The 21,297-nt window shown below is 34.1% G+C and overlaps 1 protein-coding gene across 1 annotated transcript in view; it reads right to left on the bottom strand.

Annotated features, from left to right (window-relative positions):
- Positions 1-21,297, bottom strand: part of LOC123692863 (insulin-like receptor) — an 82,818-nt gene that overhangs the window by 7,939 nt on the left and 53,582 nt on the right. Inside the window, exons 5-19 of the mRNA XM_045637666.1 lie at positions 20,813-20,944; positions 19,519-19,657; positions 15,723-15,901; positions 14,981-15,127; positions 13,061-13,220; positions 10,206-10,350; positions 9,601-9,830; positions 9,099-9,285; positions 8,340-8,569; positions 7,849-8,022; positions 7,333-7,526; positions 3,393-3,549; positions 1,030-1,203; positions 604-758; positions 129-296 (exon numbers count right to left, since the gene is read on the bottom strand). Of these exons, the coding sequence (XP_045493622.1) occupies positions 129-296; positions 604-758; positions 1,030-1,203; positions 3,393-3,549; positions 7,333-7,526; positions 7,849-8,022; positions 8,340-8,569; positions 9,099-9,285; positions 9,601-9,830; positions 10,206-10,350; positions 13,061-13,220; positions 14,981-15,127; positions 15,723-15,901; positions 19,519-19,657; positions 20,813-20,944 (2,571 nt within the window). The remainder of the gene's footprint in view (positions 1-128; positions 297-603; positions 759-1,029; positions 1,204-3,392; positions 3,550-7,332; positions 7,527-7,848; positions 8,023-8,339; positions 8,570-9,098; positions 9,286-9,600; positions 9,831-10,205; positions 10,351-13,060; positions 13,221-14,980; positions 15,128-15,722; positions 15,902-19,518; positions 19,658-20,812; positions 20,945-21,297) is intronic.

Genomic DNA, 21,297 nt, shown 5'->3' with positions numbered 1-21,297 from the left:
TTTATTTAGAATAGTGAAATCACCATCGTTTTTATTTATAAAAAAAAACTTAATATTTTTTTTTTTAACTTTGTAATATAATATGAGCAAATATCACAAATACAAATCTCATTGGCAAAAACACATACCGGTATAAACACGAATATCTCGGAGGACACATTGCCCACCCCGCTCACAGTGAGCGGAGTGACCCGTATACTGTAGTTGCCAGCCGCAAGATTCCGCATTAGAAACCCGCGCCCGTAGTTCTCGTAGTCGTTCGCGCTGATACAGTTTGTTACGCCCACGTCTTGTGTCTGGATAACAAAATAATAATTATTAAATTTCCGATATTCAAATTACTACTTGGAACACTTATTAAAACTTCCGCAAATAATTTCCTTTGTGTTTAATTAATTTCCAACAGGTGCTTGCAAATATTTTTTTTTAATTATTATTGTATCTGACCTTCACCGAAAGGCCCCAGTTTTGAAAAAAATAATATCAATCAGAAAGTTTCACTCGGTCGTAAGTTCTGAGGTAACAAACCCAAAAAATACAGTCGAATTGAGAATCTCGTCCCCTTTTGAAGACTGTACATGTTTAAATAATATATAAAATTACCTGAGTGGAGTCTTCTACTCTGGAATGGTACACGTTATACGCCACCACGAACCCATTGGGGTCCTCTGGCGGCAACCACGTGACGTTCACCTCAGACAATGTTTTATTTGACGGCACCACTTCAGCACGCACTTTGCGTACTACATCCACGTTCACTGGAAAAAAAATACGTTAACATATTTTGATCGCTCTGATACAGCCTACAAGGTCTCCCATACCAGACATTTGTTGGGCAACAGTAAGCCAACATGCTGCTGGAAACTTTGTTTCAACGTTGACGGTAGGACAAAAATTTTTCAGCGTCATCAATTCTGCAAGTTGTATCGTGCCGAGATGCCAGACATAATATGTCGACAGCAAGTAATATTTGAATTCAACTTTGTTGACTTCTACTAACTGTAAACAAAAGACAGAATACATCCTTACATCTTTCTAAAGTCCGGAAGTTATAATACGCCCGCTCGGTAGAGCAGCATTCGCCGTCCTCCTTCTTCCTACACGCCCATATGTTGACCGTGTACCACGTGAAGTGTCGCAGATTGTCCACTGTGAGTGAGTGCGTGTCGCCGCTCAGCTCGTAGTACAGGGACTTTACGTACGCTGTAACAATAGGGGTTGTTCAGCATGTGTGTTTGGGTATTTAGTTGGTATTTTTAGTTAGGGATGTATTTTAGTTCATCTAGCTGTATTTGGTGTTTGTACGCTATGAAATTATTGTATAGATTTCTTTAAACCATTATTTTTGTTTCCATTATTTTTGATAACGGATTATGTACTATTTTTATGTAAACTCCCGAAACTAGCATATTATCGCTTTGCAGACACACAAAATATAACAATTCCGCATTTAAAGGTATATAACCTCATAAGCACACATGCATCTTTATTATTATAATTTTTAATAGAATATATAGGTAGTGTTATTAGGATCTATTTTAACCTTTTTTTTGTTCCGTACCGGCGCAAGTGTTATACTTCTGATGACTGCATGGTACTGAAATATAATGATAAGCAAATATGATGTGCCAGGAATGATCAAGCTAATATATACATATAATGATAAATACAATTATGAATTAAGTAAGCGTTAGTTATGTGAAGTATAAAGTACTTATTTATTAAAAGCAAACATTTAGCATGACAAAGGACTTAATTAAAAACTTTAAATATTGTTTTTTCAGCATAGTGAAGCAAATATATTATATATTGGCATTTTAATTGGACCCTCACTCACTAATTAAACACAAAACACTTTAACACGAACTCCTGTCAAGTTTATTATAATAAATGGCATGCAATAATAAACACACATACAAAATTATGTTAATAAAATATACTACCTTACACATATTATGTAAAATAAAAAGCAATTATTAAGTTTTAAGACCTTATATAAATAGTCGTCTATATTTGTTAAGGTCAGCTTGCTAATTATATTGTGTTTCAGAGATATAAAAAATATATTGTTTTAGTAACGCATAAATTATATTGAGACACTTTTAATTTATAACTTACACACGCTATATCTTGTTATAAACAGCCTTCGAATAAATTATACCTTGTCATAATAGTAGCTGCATGAATAACTTGATAATAAAGACTTTTTTAATCAAACATTAACTTAAAGACGATTAATGGTCTACATTGCATCCGTTATTATGAAATAAAAATTATATTTATAGTCTGAATGTCTCTATTTCCACTGATTATTTTCTTTTTATTTGAATTACAAAGAACCTCTGGAATATTCCAGAATACTTGATAAGAATGATTTTATTAAAGATATGATGACTATCTATAGGAAGCAAAAAATAGCTTCCCAAATATTAAAAAAATACAAAAACAAGAAATATTGATTAAAGGTACCGATAATAGGTATGATCGGTATGATATATATGACCGATAATAGGTATTGATCAAAGGACCGCACTGAGAGTTAATATCTACGGCTACGGCCAAATTTGACCCATCGGCAAATATTTCGCGCCGTGACGCGTCTCTTAGTTACGCCAAGTGCGGTCTAACTTTAATGTTTATACTTAGTTTTTATTGAAAACTTTAATTTTTATTATTTTTCAAAATTTTCAATCCGTAGATAAATATGTACATTTGTATTTCACCTTCGGTATCAGATTTAACGATTCCTTGGAATCGCGGATTGTAGCTGTTCACCTGGACTCCACCGAGGTATTATTCGATTCAAACTTAATGGCGGTTCGGATGTTAGCTGCGAGTGCCCGTGCTCAAATTTTCTGCGCATCGGATCGTACGATGTTCCGCTGCCATTAATTTTGAATCACGCTGTACAATCGTACATATATTTTTAGATCTTTTTACAGTTATTTACCAGGTCTTTACCGAGGTACATATATATGTATATTTTTAAGCTATTGCATAGCTTCTATCGCGGGCCTTGAGCGCGGAGACCGAATCGAGAAATTCCGTAACGAAAAAACCTCACGCTCCCCACTCCGACGGGCGGAGGTGTGACTTGAAGGCGTAGCATGCAATAGCTTTACCGCGGCAGTCCCCGAGTGCCACACGTCGTTTTTTTTTAATTAATTAAGAGTAAGTGCTGATTTACACAGGATCAGTAGACAAGTCAGTCGCGGCGCCGAATTTCGGCGCCGAATTTTGACTTTAAACTGTTTACTTAGACTTCAAGCCTCTGTACACTTCAAATCTGTTTACACAGGGTTTTTTTTCGGGTCAGCACTGATTTGCCTCGAATTTGTAGTCAGTTACTGACCCTGTGTAAATCAGCACTTATCTTTGGCAGTGACACTTACTGCCGTCAGTCTCGTTGGAGTAGTTGAGTCCGGCGCCGGGCGCGTGCGTGTCGCTGAGTATGACGAGCATGCTGTTGAGCGAGTTGTCGATGGAGCGCCGCGTGCGGTTGGCGCGGGACGACCCGCCCACCAGCTTGTTGCGGTTCTTTATGTACACCTGGGAACATTGGGATAGTCATTTTTGTGCTTTTATTTATTTATTTAGATAACACTTTACTATGTTCTAGTTATACAAATTACTTAAAACTAAAACTTATAGCTAAACTAGCACAGAGGGCGGCCTTATCACTAAAGAGTGATCTTTACGCTTTTACGTGTTTATGTTATTAGTAATTTTTAGTTTAGTAAGGAATACATGTAATTAACAGATAGTGTTACTGCGCAGCGTACGCAAGGCGCGCGTCGTGGGCGTGGTCAGCGACAATGCGGGGAGCCTAACATTGGTGAATGGTGAACATAATTGGACGTAGTTAAGCAGAAAGGACTCAATCCACAATAAATGACTTTGGAGATAATTGCGTTTGAAGTTTCTGATGTAATTTCTCTAACATTAAGTTACATTTTACAGTTTTTTTCTCGTTATTATCAAGAAGATATTATGTGTTATTTAATTGGTCATCAATATAGTAATATATTTTGATTATATGTTAAGATATTAAGTAAAGTGTGGGTTGAGTCCTTACAATTAAACTTAAGTTTACAAAGACAGGTATTTTTTCTAACTTTCTCAGAAAGGACTCAAAACTAACCATCGACTAAAAAATAAGTTATAAAACAAAAAAAAAACAAGTGTTTTTGTCAAGAAGTTACATATTTATTGACCTCAATCATAAAACTAACGGAATCAGGTATAAACGCCATAAATAAGAATAAAATATAGAAAGAATAGCGAAATAATCAGCGTGTATATCAATTTCTGTCATCATCTAAGTTAAAATCAAGAGTTGGCCCGTATCCATCAACATCTTAGTTGATAGAGCTACTTCCCATAAGGGTATTATATAACTCGTGACAGTCTTGAGGTATTAAATTAAATAATAAAGAGAACTATTTTGATATTTCTATTTTGTCCCCCGCAACAATCGCTACATAAAACTAAATTCTCCACGCCATCCCTCAGATCATTCTTAATAAAATTAATAAGGCTCGAGCCTACTTCTTGTAACGTACACAACAACAACAGTAACGGGATAAGCAGCTTCAGCTTCGGGGTGAAAAGCTTGAGGATCAGAACTTTGACACGTTTTAATTATTTCACCAACCGTTATGTCGTTATGAACAGCATTTGTAACAATGGGTGGGTTTTCATTGTGTATTATTTGTATGGTTCTGTCAGATCTAGTTGGATTATCGTGTACTATAGCAACATGATTTTCAAAGAAACCCTCTGTTATAGTTTCATTCTCCGACCTGTCACTCTCGGGGATTGCGATACCCTTTTTTTGCTTTACATATGAGTGCGATGCATCAGTTTCTGCTCCACTGTCAGGTACATAATCAGTCTGTATCGTCGTCATAGTCTCAGTCTTCTTTAAGGTACTACATTTACTAATTCCATTACTTTGGCGTCTTTTTGCGAACTCATCATACTCATGCCTAACTGTAAAGAAATCTTCGTTTAGGGTTTCCAACAGCTCTAATGTACTCTGTGACATTGGCGGCATTGGTGAATTATTGTTTTCAGCTTCTTTCCGTGTAGTAAGAGGAGTAAGCGGAGAATATACTGGGGCAGCTGGAGATTCAACACCTGGCAAGAACAATCAAAATAGATCATTAGAGTCATAGCAGTCATTGGTATCTTAGTCAGCTTATTTTCTTGCGTGTTTGAATAAAGAAGAATACAAAATAGAAGTCACTACTCGTATTTCTGACTTACATGTCGTAACTGCTTTGCTTTGGCTACGCAAAAAGTTACGACTTACATGTCGTAACATGGCTTTTTGCGTAGTCAGAAGCGGAGTCAGTGGAGAGTATGAAGGCGCAGCTGGAGATTCCACATCTAGTTGCATAAGAATTTAATTAATATTCCCCATAAATTACTTCAATTTGCAATAACATTCTATGTAGAGAAGTGATATACTCACCTGATCCCACAATTTCATTAGCTTTAATTACCGCCAGACTCATTGAAGGGCACAAAGGATTACTTGCATCTTGAAATTCGTTATCTGAAGATATTAAAATAGAAAAGACCATTGATATCTGTATTAATTTAGGCCACTAATTCATTTCTTGGACAATTTACTTCAATTACCTACCTTGGCAATTTATGTCTTTGGACGAATCAGCTTCAAGTTCTGACGGAGCCCCAGATATATTTCCATCTACAAATTGAGAATTATCATAGTAGAAGTATTAAATTAGTAAATAGGGTTATTAAGTTATTAATGCGCATAAGCTTAGTAGGTGCAATTTTATTATATTATCAGAAAAAAAATAATGTGATAAAACCAAAACGAAAGCAAAAACAAAATAAGAGTGTTTAGTACAGCAAAATTCCACAAGCATTGAATCCTGCCCTGCCCGCCTTGCTCAATCATGCTTTATTGATTGCAAAATAATAGTATTAACAAAAGTTTAATATTATCACGAACATCGCAAACCAAAAAGTTATAGGTACCTATCAAGCTCTTTGCAGGCGGCTGCACCGTCGTTTTCGCAGCAGAGATCTCTTCCATATCTTCTTCTCTGTTCATCGTAATAAGTTAGTTACATCAGATTGTTAGAACCAGTTTAAGTAACGTATATTATAAAAAAGTGACAAGGAATCTTATGTAGCAATGTATGTAGCCTTATACGACAAAGCAAAATTAATTATTTGAGGTTAGAAATAAACCTGGTGAAAAAGAAATACTTACCATCTGGTAACTCAGATTTATCGGTAACCTTATGTTCCAAGGCATTCAACAAAATTCGATCAATTCGTCGCATCTTAATTCACATTTTTTGTTCACATACATAAACGAAATAAAAATAACATACCTACGTGTCACGCCACACAGGCAGATTTCGAGAAACTGGCAGAGTTGCCAAAATTTTGCAATATTTAGTAGACAATATTTGTTTTCAAACTTCTTACAATATTTAAGCCTGGTGCCTTATTTAAAAAAAAAAGTAATTTGAAAACTTCCAACTAAAATAGAAATTGATGAAATATTACTTAAACCAAAACAATAAAATAACACAAATATTTTAAGTTGTTTCAATTAATTTAAGTGTAAATTTTTGTTACCTAGATTTATTTCTTACAAACGACTCATTCTGCTTGAGCCGTCGATGGTAAGTGCGCAGTTGATCAAAAACTGTTTTTCTAAAATATCTTAAGTGTTTTGAGTCGTTTCTGGCAAACAAAAAAATATATATTATATCAGTAAACTTATATCACAGAAACGACCCAACCTGTTTGAATCGTTTCAGGTATTTGATAAAATGTTATTTCCAATCAAAATTAATTCTTAATAAGGATCCAAACTGTTTGAGATTATTCTGGTTTATCGACTTTAAGAACATACTCACAGAAAGGTCATTACTCAGAAACAATTCAAGTGGTCTGAGTTAGTTCAGCAAATACGTTTTGTATGCTCTTCATACTGTGGGTTGAGTTGGCATAGTCAGAAAAACTAGTTTACATTAACATTAAAAAAATAGGGATTTTACTAAATGATAGATTCTACTCTCAGGAGTATGATGGCATACATAACTCAATTTTGGCCAAAGTGTGGATTGAGTCCTTTCTGCTTAACTACGTCCAATTATGCCGCATTCTATTCGCGCTGCGGCCGTAGAGAACAATGTATTCAGCTTTTTATAATTGTTGAGACTTTATCTATCGGCCTAAAATGTAACCTATCACTTTTGTGACAAATTTCTCAAAATGCAATCAATACTTTTTTGTACAAAACTTCAAACAACCAAAATCACCTTTTATCTATATACTTACGAAATTCTGCAGCTCGTTCTCAAAGTATATACTCTCGACGCGTTCCTCCTCAGCAACCGAAGTGAACCGCACCGCTGGTTCAGGTTCTTCTTTACACGCACAGGTCCCGCTCTTTACGTCGCCTGTCGATTTGTCCTCTTTTTTCGGGACGACTTCTTCACCGCGGACCGCTATCACGTTTGCTAGCACGCTTGCTGTGGAATTAAAGATATTTTGTAGAAAATTTGAGTTAGTCTACTGAGAGAAAAAGGTAAGATTAGCATGCTTAAAAAATTTGTATGTGCATTCGACTAAATGTTTTGCAGAAATGTAGTAACTATACATAGGTAAGATTTGTATGTTTTCCATCTCATTGTTTAACATTCTTTATATTCAAAATATTACAGGTTCTGAAAAAGTATTAACACTTTTTAGTGGTAAAAAAAGAGTTACTAAAAGATAATCAGAAAAAAGGACATTTTCAATTTTAGACTGAAAATCTGATAAAACAGAAATGTGAGTAGTATAAAAACATACGATTATTGCAGTAATTTAGGTTCTCAGTAAGTATCTTGTGGTGGTTATACGCGTTGGCTTGTATCTCTACGCGGTAGAGCGCGATAGTGCCGTTGGGCATGGACGGCGGTGACCAGCTGATGGTGGCTGAGTGTTGGCGCACTGATGCTGTGAGCCCGGTTGGCGGACTGGGCGCTAAGAAAAAATAAAAATATTAATTGAAAAAAAAAAATGTTTGTTCTCATTTTAAATGCTTGCGTTTTTTGCCGCGAAAATTGTATAAAAATTACGTGTTTTTTATTGCATGCTAATGCGTGGGTTATTCTCTAAGTAATTAGCAAAAAAGTAGAGAAAAAATCAATTTAACTAAAAATTATTCGCACATTCGGTTATGAACATTGTTTTACACAAACACGCGTCAAACGCATTTATTTGATAATTAAGACTTAAACATCGATGAATAATAATTGACTTTTAAATCTAACTTAAATAGTAATAAAAGAAAAACTCACGTCCAGGCAGAGTAGTGAAGTAAATGATCGGGCTCTGAGCGCCCTTACTGTACTGTGACGTCGTGTACGTTTTCACGTACGCAGCGTACCGAGTGTACGGAGTCAAGTACGACAGTGGATGGAAGAGCGGTTGTAAGTCATCACAAGGGCTCGATAGTACGTTTTCCTTGCTCTTGGGCGCGGCTGTAGCGTTCCGTACTTCGTCCAGTGGTATGTCCCGTACGCTCCAACTGCAATGTGCAACTGAGTAAATAGCGCACTTAATGTATGGTTTTGGATCTTTTGAGGGGGTTGGTACTTTAGTGTACAACTAAGAAATAATTATTATCATTATAAACCACTCTAAAAAATTAATAAGTAGTATGCATAGTAATTTGCACAATAGTAGATATTACGATGGCTAAATCTTAATATATTTACCAAGGAAAAGCATTATTATTAAAGTGGCTTAGCTTTTCTTTCATGAACAATATTAATAAGGAAAAGCTAAGTAAGCCCTTTCATTATAAGTTTATTAATACAATCTTCATACTTATAATTGCTTTGTTTTTTCTTCTTTCCTCAATGGAAAAGAAAGAGACAGCACAACCTAATCGTCTTTGTGATAACCAAATAAGTAGATTTTTTTTATTATACTTAGTATATTTACATTAAAATACAAGGGACGGGAATTCGATAAAACTACAAATACTTCAGAAAATGCTCTATTAAAAGGACCTAAAACAAAACAAAAATTAGAAATATAATCTCTTTACTTACATATCCGAGCAAGCGTCCCTCTGCCCATAAATGGTCACATTCTGTTCCGCCTGTATATAATATATCGAGTAGCCGAGTAACTGTCTCATGTCTTCTGGACAATACATGTTCCACGTGAGCAGTACTCCAGAGGAACCAACTATCTTGAACATTGAGAACACCTTCAGTTCCAACGTGTCTTTCAGACCTGGAAGGGGGTAGTTAGTTTTATATTTGTACTGAATTTATGAATAATTTATTTAATTATAATTTCATTCGCCAATATCGCACGCCTATAGGAAGACATTGATAGGACATTTAGAAAATAAAGTGTATAAATTACCGTTAATAACATTTTGAATATATACTTCCTGATTAGTTCTACAATTATTAATCTTAATGAATATCTGAAGCAAAATATATTAAAATTTTGTAAATACACGAACTCCTTTAATAAACACTTTACAAACACTGCACATCGCTTCCCAATACTACACAATCTACTTACACTCGGTCTACTTACAAGAAGCCTGGTCTCCATTGTTATCCGGGGACACTTCTATCGAGCTGAAGTCGCTCGCCGGGTCCCGGGTCATATTCCTGAGCTTCTCTATCTTGTCGTAGCAGAGTTTCGGGTTGAAATGGATGAAGAGTCGACCGGAGGATATCTCTATTTGTTTGCCCGGTGTCCATTCCCAGAGCATTTCAAGGTTCGGGTTGTTGAATATGTACAGGCTGTGCATGTTCGGTTTACTAGAAGGAAAAGGGTTCTGATTAGAAAGCAAATAATTATATTATGAAAAAATGAAATTAAAGCTTAAAATTTACTGCAACCAAGTCAGAACATTCATCTCTAAATGGTCCATACTTCTCCTGCCATTTTTTGAGGCATATTCGCTACAGACAAAACTGACGTTCACGATAAACTATTCATACTTCTTATACCGCCATCAGTCGGTCGTCAGAGCCTCGTTCATTGTTCAACAGGATGCACCGCGAGAAGGTGAGGTTGACTATTGCATCACTGAGGTGTTTTTGTACTCCCTTACATCCCACACATTAGCAAATGCATAATGCATCTCACACATTAGCAAAATGATATACAAGAATCGATGACATTACACTCACTTGTCGATGTTGGGTCCGCCACCAATCCGCTGCAAGTTCTTCAGGAACATGAGCGACACGAGCGGGTATGAACGAATCACTCGCAACGCGCCCGTTATCTCTCTGATCTCGCCCAGCGTGTTCTCTAGCACTGTCATTGTGTTCCCTGATAAAGGAGGATTTCATTGAATAAAGGAATAAATATCATTTTGAAGGTTTTTAAAATGTGCGTCTTAGTTAGTAGTGGTTGGTCTTTAGTTTGTAGCTCGTTTGGGATTTATTGGGGAAGTGCATTAAACGGAGACTTCTACAAGAAGAATACGTCTATATAAATTGCATCGATGGAATGTTCGAGCCTATTAAAATTGATTGTTTTGCAGTTTTTATACATAAGTCCCAAATAAATTATCCTCAAAATTCACGTATGCCTTTTTAAAATTCAAGTTTTGTCTAAAAATAAGAAAGAAGATGTAAAGAGAATGATTAAATAGATGGAAATACTACATACAATTATCTTTTTTTTGCCAGTCTTTCTCTGATGTTTTACTTGCAATAAGGAAACGAAATTAGTGTATGTAAAATGTATGCTGTTTAACAATCAATCAATCAGACATACCATTATCATTACGTACCTTATTAATCTAACTTGCAATCGTATAAAATGTTTTTTTTTTAATAAAATGCTTTACAAAATATTGTGCAATTAAATTATACCTAATGTAATATATTTTATGGAAGACACAGAGAAAACATCTCTATGAACATATAAATACGAAAACGTGAGATTTCAAACATTGTTTCATATCTTATTATCTGTAATCTGTATAAACGTTAAATTACAAGTCACAATGATAATAATGCTGATATGATATCTTAACAATTTAAATACAAATAAACAGTCCCAAACAGATCGATAAGGACGTTCAAAAATAAAACGTATGTAAATAAATATATTTTGCATATAATTTACATTCAATTATAATTTACATTTAAATAAAAAAAATAAAAAAATAAAGAGCCAATTTATGTTTTTATACACATTATTATTAGATAAAGAATCTTAATTTATAACAAACACAAGTACATGATTTTTGTACGTCAAATTTAATTAAATATATTCTCGCTTTGCTTGCGCTTAAATTTTGAATAAATCAGACTACGCAAACGAAAAGCAGCATTGTTTTTTGTCAAAATATTAGATTAAAAATAATATTTTTAATTGCTCCTACCTAATGATCTATAATCGAATCGAACGAGACAGGACGGGATCATGAATCCATTTGTCGATGGTACGTCCATAAACAAAAACAAGATGGAGAGTCCTTATGAATACGAATCTCGGCAATAATCTCGTATAATACAAATTCAAAAACAGCTAGGTCATTCGCAACAACAATTTACCCTCGATGAAATATCTGCTTTACATAATGATATTTGCTGAATTGTGGCGTATCAAGCGTTCAGACCAATAATTTAAGTATAACAACTCTGGGATGTTTCTACTGAATACGAATTGTTACCAAGTATATTATAGGGAAAACTTATTACGATCTATTTGATGATATATATCAGTATCTGATGCAACATGATGAAATACAATCTACATGATGTGGATGATTTACATATTTAAATATCTATTACTAATATTATAAAGCTGAAGAGTTTGTTTGTTTGTTTGAACGCGCTAATCTCGGGAACTACTGGTCCGATTTGAAAAATTATTTCGCTGTTAGATAGCTCATTTATCGAGGAAGGCTATAGGCTATATATATCATCACGCTACGACCAACAGGAGTGGAGCCACGGGGGTGAAACCGCGCGGAGCAGCTAGTTTATTATATGTATATGTTAACCATAGACGATAGTTATGGTCTATTCATTCAGAAATAAATCGTATAATTTTATCCCTAGAAAAATTAAGTTTTATCCAACTTTAAATGATAAAATAGCCGCATAATTCCCATAAACATCGTTCAAAGTTAAGATATCGTATAAGATTACAGAAGTATGATATAAGTTACGGGAATATTTCCCATATTTCTTGCAAGGCACGATTCGAATAACTTTTCCATTGGCACTCATTCCATAACTTTTATATACAAAGTGAATATTTGTAACTTGAAATACGAATTTTGGATTTTATTTTGAGCACTTTCTGGATTATAAGAATACTAGTTTTCCGCCCGCGGCTTCGCCCGCGTTTTCAAAGAAAAACCCGCATAGTTCCCGTTCCCGTGGGATTTCCGGGATGAAACCTATCCTATGTGTTAATCCAAGTATATATGTGTGCTAAATTTCATTCAAATCCATTCAGTAGTTTTTACGTGAAAGAGTAACAAACATCCATACATCCATACTTACAAACTTTCGCCTTTATAATATATGTTAGATAACGTTTTAACATAGTTATAGGTCTTGAAATGCAAAAGTATAGTATGCCGTCAGGTTTCTAAATTGATATAACATTTATTTTTATGTTGTTATTGTATGTTGTACAACATCCGTCAATTTTGTATAACATTATAGCAACTAATATTGTAAAACATCTTAAACTATGAGACACATTACAAATCTGTTGTCAGCTGTGGTGTGGACTAACTTAACTAATGTAAAGTCATATTCTACCAGTGTGCTTAATGTGGAGCTTAAACTCGAACTCAAATACAATACTCGCGTCTTCATATTATCTACCCTCACTGACTCGCAGTGCAATCTCCGGGTTGCCGCTGGGCACATGCTGATTGCAGACACGGCTCGCCCGTCTGCTATACAAGTGTTATATGATCCTGTTACATAACCGCACTGGCCCGCAGCACGATCTCCGGATTACCGCTGGGCACATGCTAATGTGTATACAAATGTTACATGTTACATACCTCCACTGGCTCTCAGCACAATCTCCAGGTTGCCCAGTATGTGTGTGCATCCGCGGAACTTCTCAGCCGCGGATATCGAGTCGATGTTACCGCCCTCGCACTCGCGCTGGCAGCCCGACTGCGGGCACGGCACACACTTCGAGTTGTGAGGCTCTCCTGTCTGTTGTACGAAATATAATTATATTTTTATTGGTAGACCATTTTGGATTCTATATAGCTTTGAAACGTAATAGTTTATATTAAAATTGTATTATTCAATGTTACTCTAGTCTCTACACATTTTTTTAGAAATGCTATGTGATCAATTAGGCCTGAAAAGTATTTTCTAATGATTATTATTTATTATAGAAACATTAATTATGATGAAGCGGTAATTTTCTCTTAATTAAACAACGGAAAATGCTTTCTGTTGGCGCATATAACTATCCTTAATTAACTTCATTTGTTCTAATAACAGCTAATAGTTGTTAACAATACCCACTTATTATAATATTACTAACGCATTATCAGTGAAAACTATTATTTCTACAAACGGTTCACACGGGCACAATAAATCTTGTTAACATTATCACCATTATAATGCTAATACGCGTTTAGGAACAGATAATTCATAATTCGCGGTAAATCCATTTGATCTTTATTTATTAGGTGTTAAAATTGAAACAAAACAATATTCTTGCCATAATTTATTGCGTACATAAACGTAAACATTTTTCTTTCCAAATGTGTCATCGTTAAAATAAAATGTTATTTAGGTACTTTAAAATAAATTGATAGATATATATTTTATTTTCAGATGACCATAATACTCGAAAAAAGCTCTACAAATTGAGAACTTCCGTCGCAGTCGTTCCGTAGCCGTGTCTTTTAAAAGGAGCATCTCATCTCCTCCCCGTTTCTTATAAATATCCCGTTAAGCCAAGAGGTTCACTGTTATTAAGACCTTATTGCATTTGTACCCAGCTCGCGAGGGGATATCTCGTTAATCCTAAACTTTATTAGGCTACGTCCACGTCGCGGCTCTTCCGTCGAATATAAAAGACTTCACGTTCCCGTAATGAATAAAATTGGCAAGAATTGTGTTTAAAACGAGAAAAAACTGTCATTGGAAGCAATAGAGAGTGAATTAATAGCTCTCGGTGGCCGTGACCGTGTTATTAATATTATACAAGTTATATAACGACGTAGTTAGCACAATATATTCAATATTTTATTTGTGTATTATACTAGTATGTAAATGTTGTATGATATTAGCAATTTTTTAAACATTTCGATGTAATTTTTAAATTATGATCTATTACAACAGCATAAAAAACGAAGCAACGAAAACTCAGGACATACGAAATATCAAAAAACAATAATGTAACAATGTATGTACACAGCATTGTAGTTGGAGCATCCTTCTGCAGTTAATTACACTCTATCCAATGATATAGATCCTTCGCAGTGCATGGATTTACGGTATCGGCACAAATTCATACGTAGAGAGATAGAGTACGTAGTAAGTTAGGTAGGTCAGTTATTCGTATCTACTTAAAGGTTGCATACACTGTCTATCGGCATTAAACTAGCATTAAATGAATAATTCAGAATGATTGACCCCTTTTCTAGTCTACAAACCCCACCACTATGGACTAGGATAATTAAAAGTTTCAAATTGTTACATTAACTGTTTTATCTATTCTAATACCAAAATCATATTTTGTCAAATTACCCTACACAACACAAAAATTGCCCACAAATAGTCAATGTTCCCTGCTCAGGCAGATGTATTCGCACTTCTCGTTAAACTACCCTCACATACACCTCTTTCGTCAATTTACCCTACACTATATTAAGTGACCTTTACTATTTGTCAAATTACCTATTACCTAACACTATACTACACTACAAATTGCCTACAATCAGTCACATAGTCACCTCAATGTACCCGCTCGGGCAGACGTACACGCACTTCTCGTTGTTGAGTATCTTGTACGCCTTGATGTTCGGCGCTTGCAGTCCGACCGCGCCCGGCGGCACCGGCATCGAGCGGCACTCCTGCTCTGTGACGCAGCGACGCGCCAACTGGACAAAATAATTACATTGTTTAAAGAAAATAAATAAAAAATTGATTAATGAACAATGCACAGATCTCGTATATTCAATCTCGTATTATTTAATAGCACAATAATCATGATCATGAATCATTATCAACTGATAATAATCAATGCAATACCATAAATCGAAATAAATCTAATATCGATATTAAACTTTCATTTTAGGCAAAAAAGGAATCAAAATTTCAAGCCACCATCTAATTCTTTTCGATAAAATATTACCATTATAATAATTTGTGGACCGTAATGTGAAAAGCTGATTCGAAGAGACGTTTCAGCGAAAAAAGCAATTTTTTCGTTCATGGATCGAAAATTTCTAATGAATCATCTAACAACAATTTCATTTACATCAAGTTACTCTGGATTCTGGGAACTGCGTTCAGAAACAATTAGTATGCTTTACATATCTGAATGCTCATGAAAATGATAAGAGCTGGATAAGTTATTTTGACATATTATGTTTTTTTAAGGAGACATTCTTCCAGCTTCCGTTTTTGCCAGGCAAAAAAAGGCAATTTATTGAATTCTGAAAGACAACAAAATGATGAGTTCCATCATAGTACCTGATAAGTGTTAGCAGGACATCGTTCCATGCACGTCCGCTCTGCGCCGTATCGGAACGAGAAGTTGGCACACACGTGACAGTCGCTGGGCAGCGGCCCGTCGCAGCCGCCGAGGCAGGTCGAGTGGCAGCACGTGTCGTTGCCGTAGCAACCGCGGTCGCCGCACGCGCTTGGGCAGTCTACAATTTATGGAAAATTTTACAAAATGTAAAAAAATATTTTACATCATCATCATTATCAGCCCATTATGTTCCCACTGCTGGGACACGGGCCTTCCGTAAGAGATATAGTATAAATTTACAAATAATTATAGATAGTAACAATTAAATGTACCTACATATTATAATATTTTAGTCATCGCTACTTCTAGAGCAGCCTGAAAAGCATTGCATATACAATGTGGAAGTACCAGTTTTTATTTAACAAACTGAGTTTTTATTAAAAAAATTGGGTCAATCGTTTGTTCTTTAAACAATGTATTTTGCCTCACAAATTAATTTCACAAACATCACCAATTTATGATATAAAATAGATACGTAACATTTTTATGAATATTACATACAACCTGTGATACAACCGTAATCGAAAAAAAAAACAGAAATACATACTTAAAAAAATTAAACGAATTTATTGCTTTACAGAAACTGGTTTATAGATTGGATTAAACATACATATATATGTATTTTTTGTTGTAGGTAACATCAACATTAATTTACTTTTTGCAACATCAACCAATTACAAGTAGCATTAAAAAATTCATTATCGCACTAAAATATTCTGTTGGCTAATAAAGTAGCTAGTTAATAGCTCTTTCATTATTGTCAGTTAAAGCCAATTTGTCAGATATCGAATAAATTTATGCGAGAGCGCGTCGCGTCATTAAAATGCATCCCTTGGTCCAACTACTCGATGATAATACATAAATTCAAATTAAATTCCATTAACATTCATACCGTCACATTATACAAATATATTCACCGAAAAAAGCCACCCTAAGCTTGTAACTTCTAAAGTACTTCAGTGACATAAAACAACATTTTTATTGCGCGCACGCTTGAATGTATGTAGAAAATTTTAAGGGGTTTCAACTTTAATTGTATTGCCCGTGTCTAATGTAATACGACATAACATGCTATAATATGCCTTTAAGTTTAAAAAGGGTGAAAATAACGGTAATTGTAATGCCTCTGGTTACATTTCAAAACACAATAATAACACATAAATTAAATGACTCACTCGTGACTACAAAGATTCATTACGAACATGAAATAAAAAATGTAATTGTAATTAATACGCTGGTGTATATTTTGAAAATAAATATAAATTGAATGTGTGTGCGCAATGAATTGTTTTTCTTCAAATGAAGGCCTTCAGGGGAGTGTAATATTATCAATAGTATTGCCGTGTTCATTGTATGCTGGAATTTGTCCGAGATCGGAATCTGTATGATTGGAATCTGTGTTACATATGAGAATAATGAACATGATTTTATTGCTTTGTTGTTGTGTTATGTTTTCACACCGATATTATGAAATTAATGATCAATCATTCCCTAGCCTACTTACACGCTTTTATGGCAAAACTGCTAAATAAATTAGAAGGCATTCAGATCATTTAAGATCACACATATTTTTATTACAATTTCCTTTACGGCTGTGAAATAGTTTATAGGAATTTGTATAGTGAATTACTTTTACATGATTTCGGAAAGAAAGCGAAGCATCGGCGGAATTCTTTAAAATTAGTTTTATCTTAAATACGTTTTTTTTTTTCATTTAATATCCCCTTTTTAGTTTATTTGCTTACATGCAAATATAACATAATGTAATCGCGCTAATGTAGCCTCAAGATATTATTGTTTACGACGCGAATAAAGCCATCCACATTCACGCACGTGTCGTATGTAAATTTCACATAAATTTAATATTGTTTTTTGGTACAATTATGCTTTTTTTACAGATAGGTACTATGAATAGATTTTTCTTGTTAATTGCTACATTCAAGGAAATCATTTTGTGTGCTATTTTTGGTTCAAATTATAATGCTGCTATAAATAGGGCGAAAAAACTTCGTCGTCGAAATTATGAGAATGTAAATATGAAGGTAGCTTCTGATTCCGATCGTAACAAAATATTTTCTTTATAATACAACTTCGCAATTAAAATTATGCTTTCATGAAATACGAAATTAATATAAGCTCTTTCTATTTTTATACAATTACGCGTGTAAAACCGTAAAAGCGCGTTTACAGCTAGTTTCATATATTACCGAGAATTAATATTTTATACTGCAACTATGTGAAGTGTGTCGTATTAAATACATAGTAGATAGTGTACGTTAAATCGTAGTAACCGACCGCAACGTCGTTATTTTTATGGTGATATAAAAAATAATACAGCCGCAATAAGAAATTGAACTGCAAGCACGTGCAAGTTTCTATGCGATAATCATAATATTATGTAAAACAAAAACTAAAACATTTAATGATTATTACAAATAGGTAAATGCGATGAAATAATTTCAACGCTACCGCGACGTCCAAGCACATTTTGATAAATGATTTTAATGATTTATTAACCGACTTCAAAAAAAAGGAGGAGGTTATCAATTCGGCCGGTATATTTTTTTTTTTTTTTTTTTTTTTATGTATGTACACCGATTACTCCGAGGTTTCTGAACCGATTTACGTGATTCTTTTTTTGTTCGATGCGGGATGGTGTCGAATTGGTCCCATAAAAATTTTATTCGGCTAGGCCCAGTAGTTTTTATTTTATGAGCATTTTTGTCTGTACTCGATGACTTAATTGGAATGTAGCAAGTAACTTTGATTCACTTCCCGGTAACCGATTGAGCTGAAATTTTGTATACGTATGTAAATTGGATAGCGATGAAACATTATCATGACATAGAGCTGATTTGATGATGGAATCGGAAGGTGGCCATAGGAACTCAGTAATATATTGACTCAACTTTATCGAGTTTGGGCTCGTTTGATTCCACAGTTTGATTCGTGTTGAAAATTACACTAAAAAGTATTAAATAAAATTAACTGCGTTAAAAACAACCGACTTCAAAAACGGAAAAGTAAAAAATAAAAAAGATTTGATATTATTAATTACTACATATTATTTAGATGTGCTATTTATTAAATAGGTTTGAAGTCGGTGCCAAACACTAAGCACTTAGTATTAAGCCCGTGCACCGACATCAAACCTATTTAATAAATAGCACATCTAAATAATATGTAGTAATTTATAATATCAAATCTTTTTTATTTTTTACTTTTCCGTTTTTGAAGTCGGTTGTTTTTAACGCAGTTAATTTTATTTCTACTTCTTCAGTCTATTAGTAGGTAGTCTATAGTCGAAGTGACTACTAGTCATATCATTAAAATTAAATAAAATTCATATAAAATGTGATATAGGTATCTCGAATTGTGAAAACATTGAGAAGTTTTAAAAAACTTTTTATTTTTATTAATTAACTTAAATTATTAATTCATTTTTCTATTAAAGACTATATAAACAGAAAAGACGATAAGCAGCTGTTTCTCATATCATTTCAATGAATTTACCCAATTCATTAAAACTGTAAACAAAACTATCATAATAGGAAAATGAAATAAAGTACAAGGACTATTTAACGATTTTTTATTTTTAAAAATAACAATAACAAATAACGTATAAAATCGACTCATGGTTATAAAAGATTTTGCCAAAAGTTTTACCAATATGAAATCTATCCAACAAAACTACCCTCAAAATAACAATATTCGCTCCGTATAAAGGCAACTCACCTCGCTTCTGGCAGTTATTCTCGTCCCAACAGAGCAGCCGGCCGGACGAGTCCGCGGGACACTGCATGTGGTCCTGCCGGTCCTTCATGCGGCTCTGCGCGTGCGGGCACAGGCCGCAGAGCCGCGTGTCGTAGTTCGACTGCAATTGTAATAAAAATAAATATAAAATAGAATAATTAGAGTGAGAGATATTTATTAAAATTTGTATAACTTTTAACAATTTTCAAATGAGAAAATTTTGATCAAAAGAACGTGATACATTCATGTCCGAGCACGCAGGTTAATATTAACAAAAAATCAGATATAACTATTTAGTATTTAAATATGTAGCTGTTGTAGCTTTTTTAAAGGGTTGAAAGGTGTGAGTGGCACTCTGATGCAATAACAAAACTATTAGATTATAATCATTATCGAATCACTTTTAAATTTTTAATTTGAAGAAAGCTATCTCTAGATAGCTATATAGATAGTTTTCTAAAACACCCGTCTCTATTGTAGATGCAAATTTCTTAAGTTACGAGGAAATTGGGGACATACTTGAGAAGAAATAAATCTTCAATTCCAGCTACTATAAATATTAATGATTCAATTAAGAATCGAACCAATAAAAATCAGATGAAAAATATACAGTTGCATATCAGAGAAAACTACTCCGAGCCATTAAATTGAATAGGCTATAAACGTTTAATATCAATAACATATTACAAGAAAACAGCATTCCACGAAAGTGTCGGCGATGTGCGAACAACATTCCTCATACGTGCATATTAAACTGTAGTCAGAACGGAACTAATATGAAAGAAATCCCACGGTCCGCGAAACGAGTTTCGGTAGGCGCGATATTGTCTCGGATCGCAACCCGCAACGCTGTAATACGACTAACAGCCCAAAATGGGGTGTGAATTGTGTGAAACCCAACAAACTTGTACGCAAACATTCTATAAACTTTCCATATATAAGTTTCGCGAAATCGCTTGTCTTGTCGAATATCGCTTGCTGTCTGATCGCTAATAAAACTTATTCGTGTAACTATCTATATTGAGAATGGCGGTAGTACTGAAAATTTTCATCTGATAAAACATTATTTAATTGCACATTTGAGGATGTTAAGAATTAAATAAAATGCACATCTATTTAATGAGAAGTTTTAACTATTGCACTGTTTGAGTTTTGATCAAACGAAAAGAGAATCAAGTACTTACTAAAAACTCCAGAAAAATAAAAATTGTCTATCCTTGATTTTTGCATATGTACCTTATGGCCTATTTATTTACAATTTACACAAAATACTAACCCCAATAATATTATGCTCTGTCTTGGCCACGATCTTGGACCAATCGATGGTGTTCACGTAACACAGCCGGTCGTTGTTCTGTATCCGCACCGCTCCTCTCTCGATACGAGAAAGGGAACGGAGACCTAGGGACTGGAAGGGAAGTTTTCTGTCAATATAATTTAAAAACTAACAATATTCGATATTGCAAAACATAAAATGGACAATAATAACAAAAAACGAATCAGATATAATTAATATAATTTAATTGTAATAATTGTAAAATTAGACACCCAGGTCCAAACGATAGTGAATTTTAATGGATTTGATAAATATTAATAAACAGTTAATTTAGTATCTAAAAGTAACAACGAATTTGTTTAAAAGCCACTTTTAATTTTAAGTTACAGGAAGCTAATTCAACTACAATACCCCCATTCTGAAACATTATCATGCAAATCAACGTAAAATCTTGCATTACACCACATAGAGCAAGATAAGTAACA

Source organism: Colias croceus, chromosome 1 (genome assembly GCF_905220415.1).
Source record: "Colias croceus chromosome 1, ilColCroc2.1".
Lineage (NCBI taxonomy): Eukaryota > Metazoa > Arthropoda > Insecta > Lepidoptera > Pieridae > Colias > Colias croceus.
The sequence above is the reverse complement of the archived record's forward strand: the minus strand, read 5'-3'. Positions and strand labels throughout refer to the sequence as shown.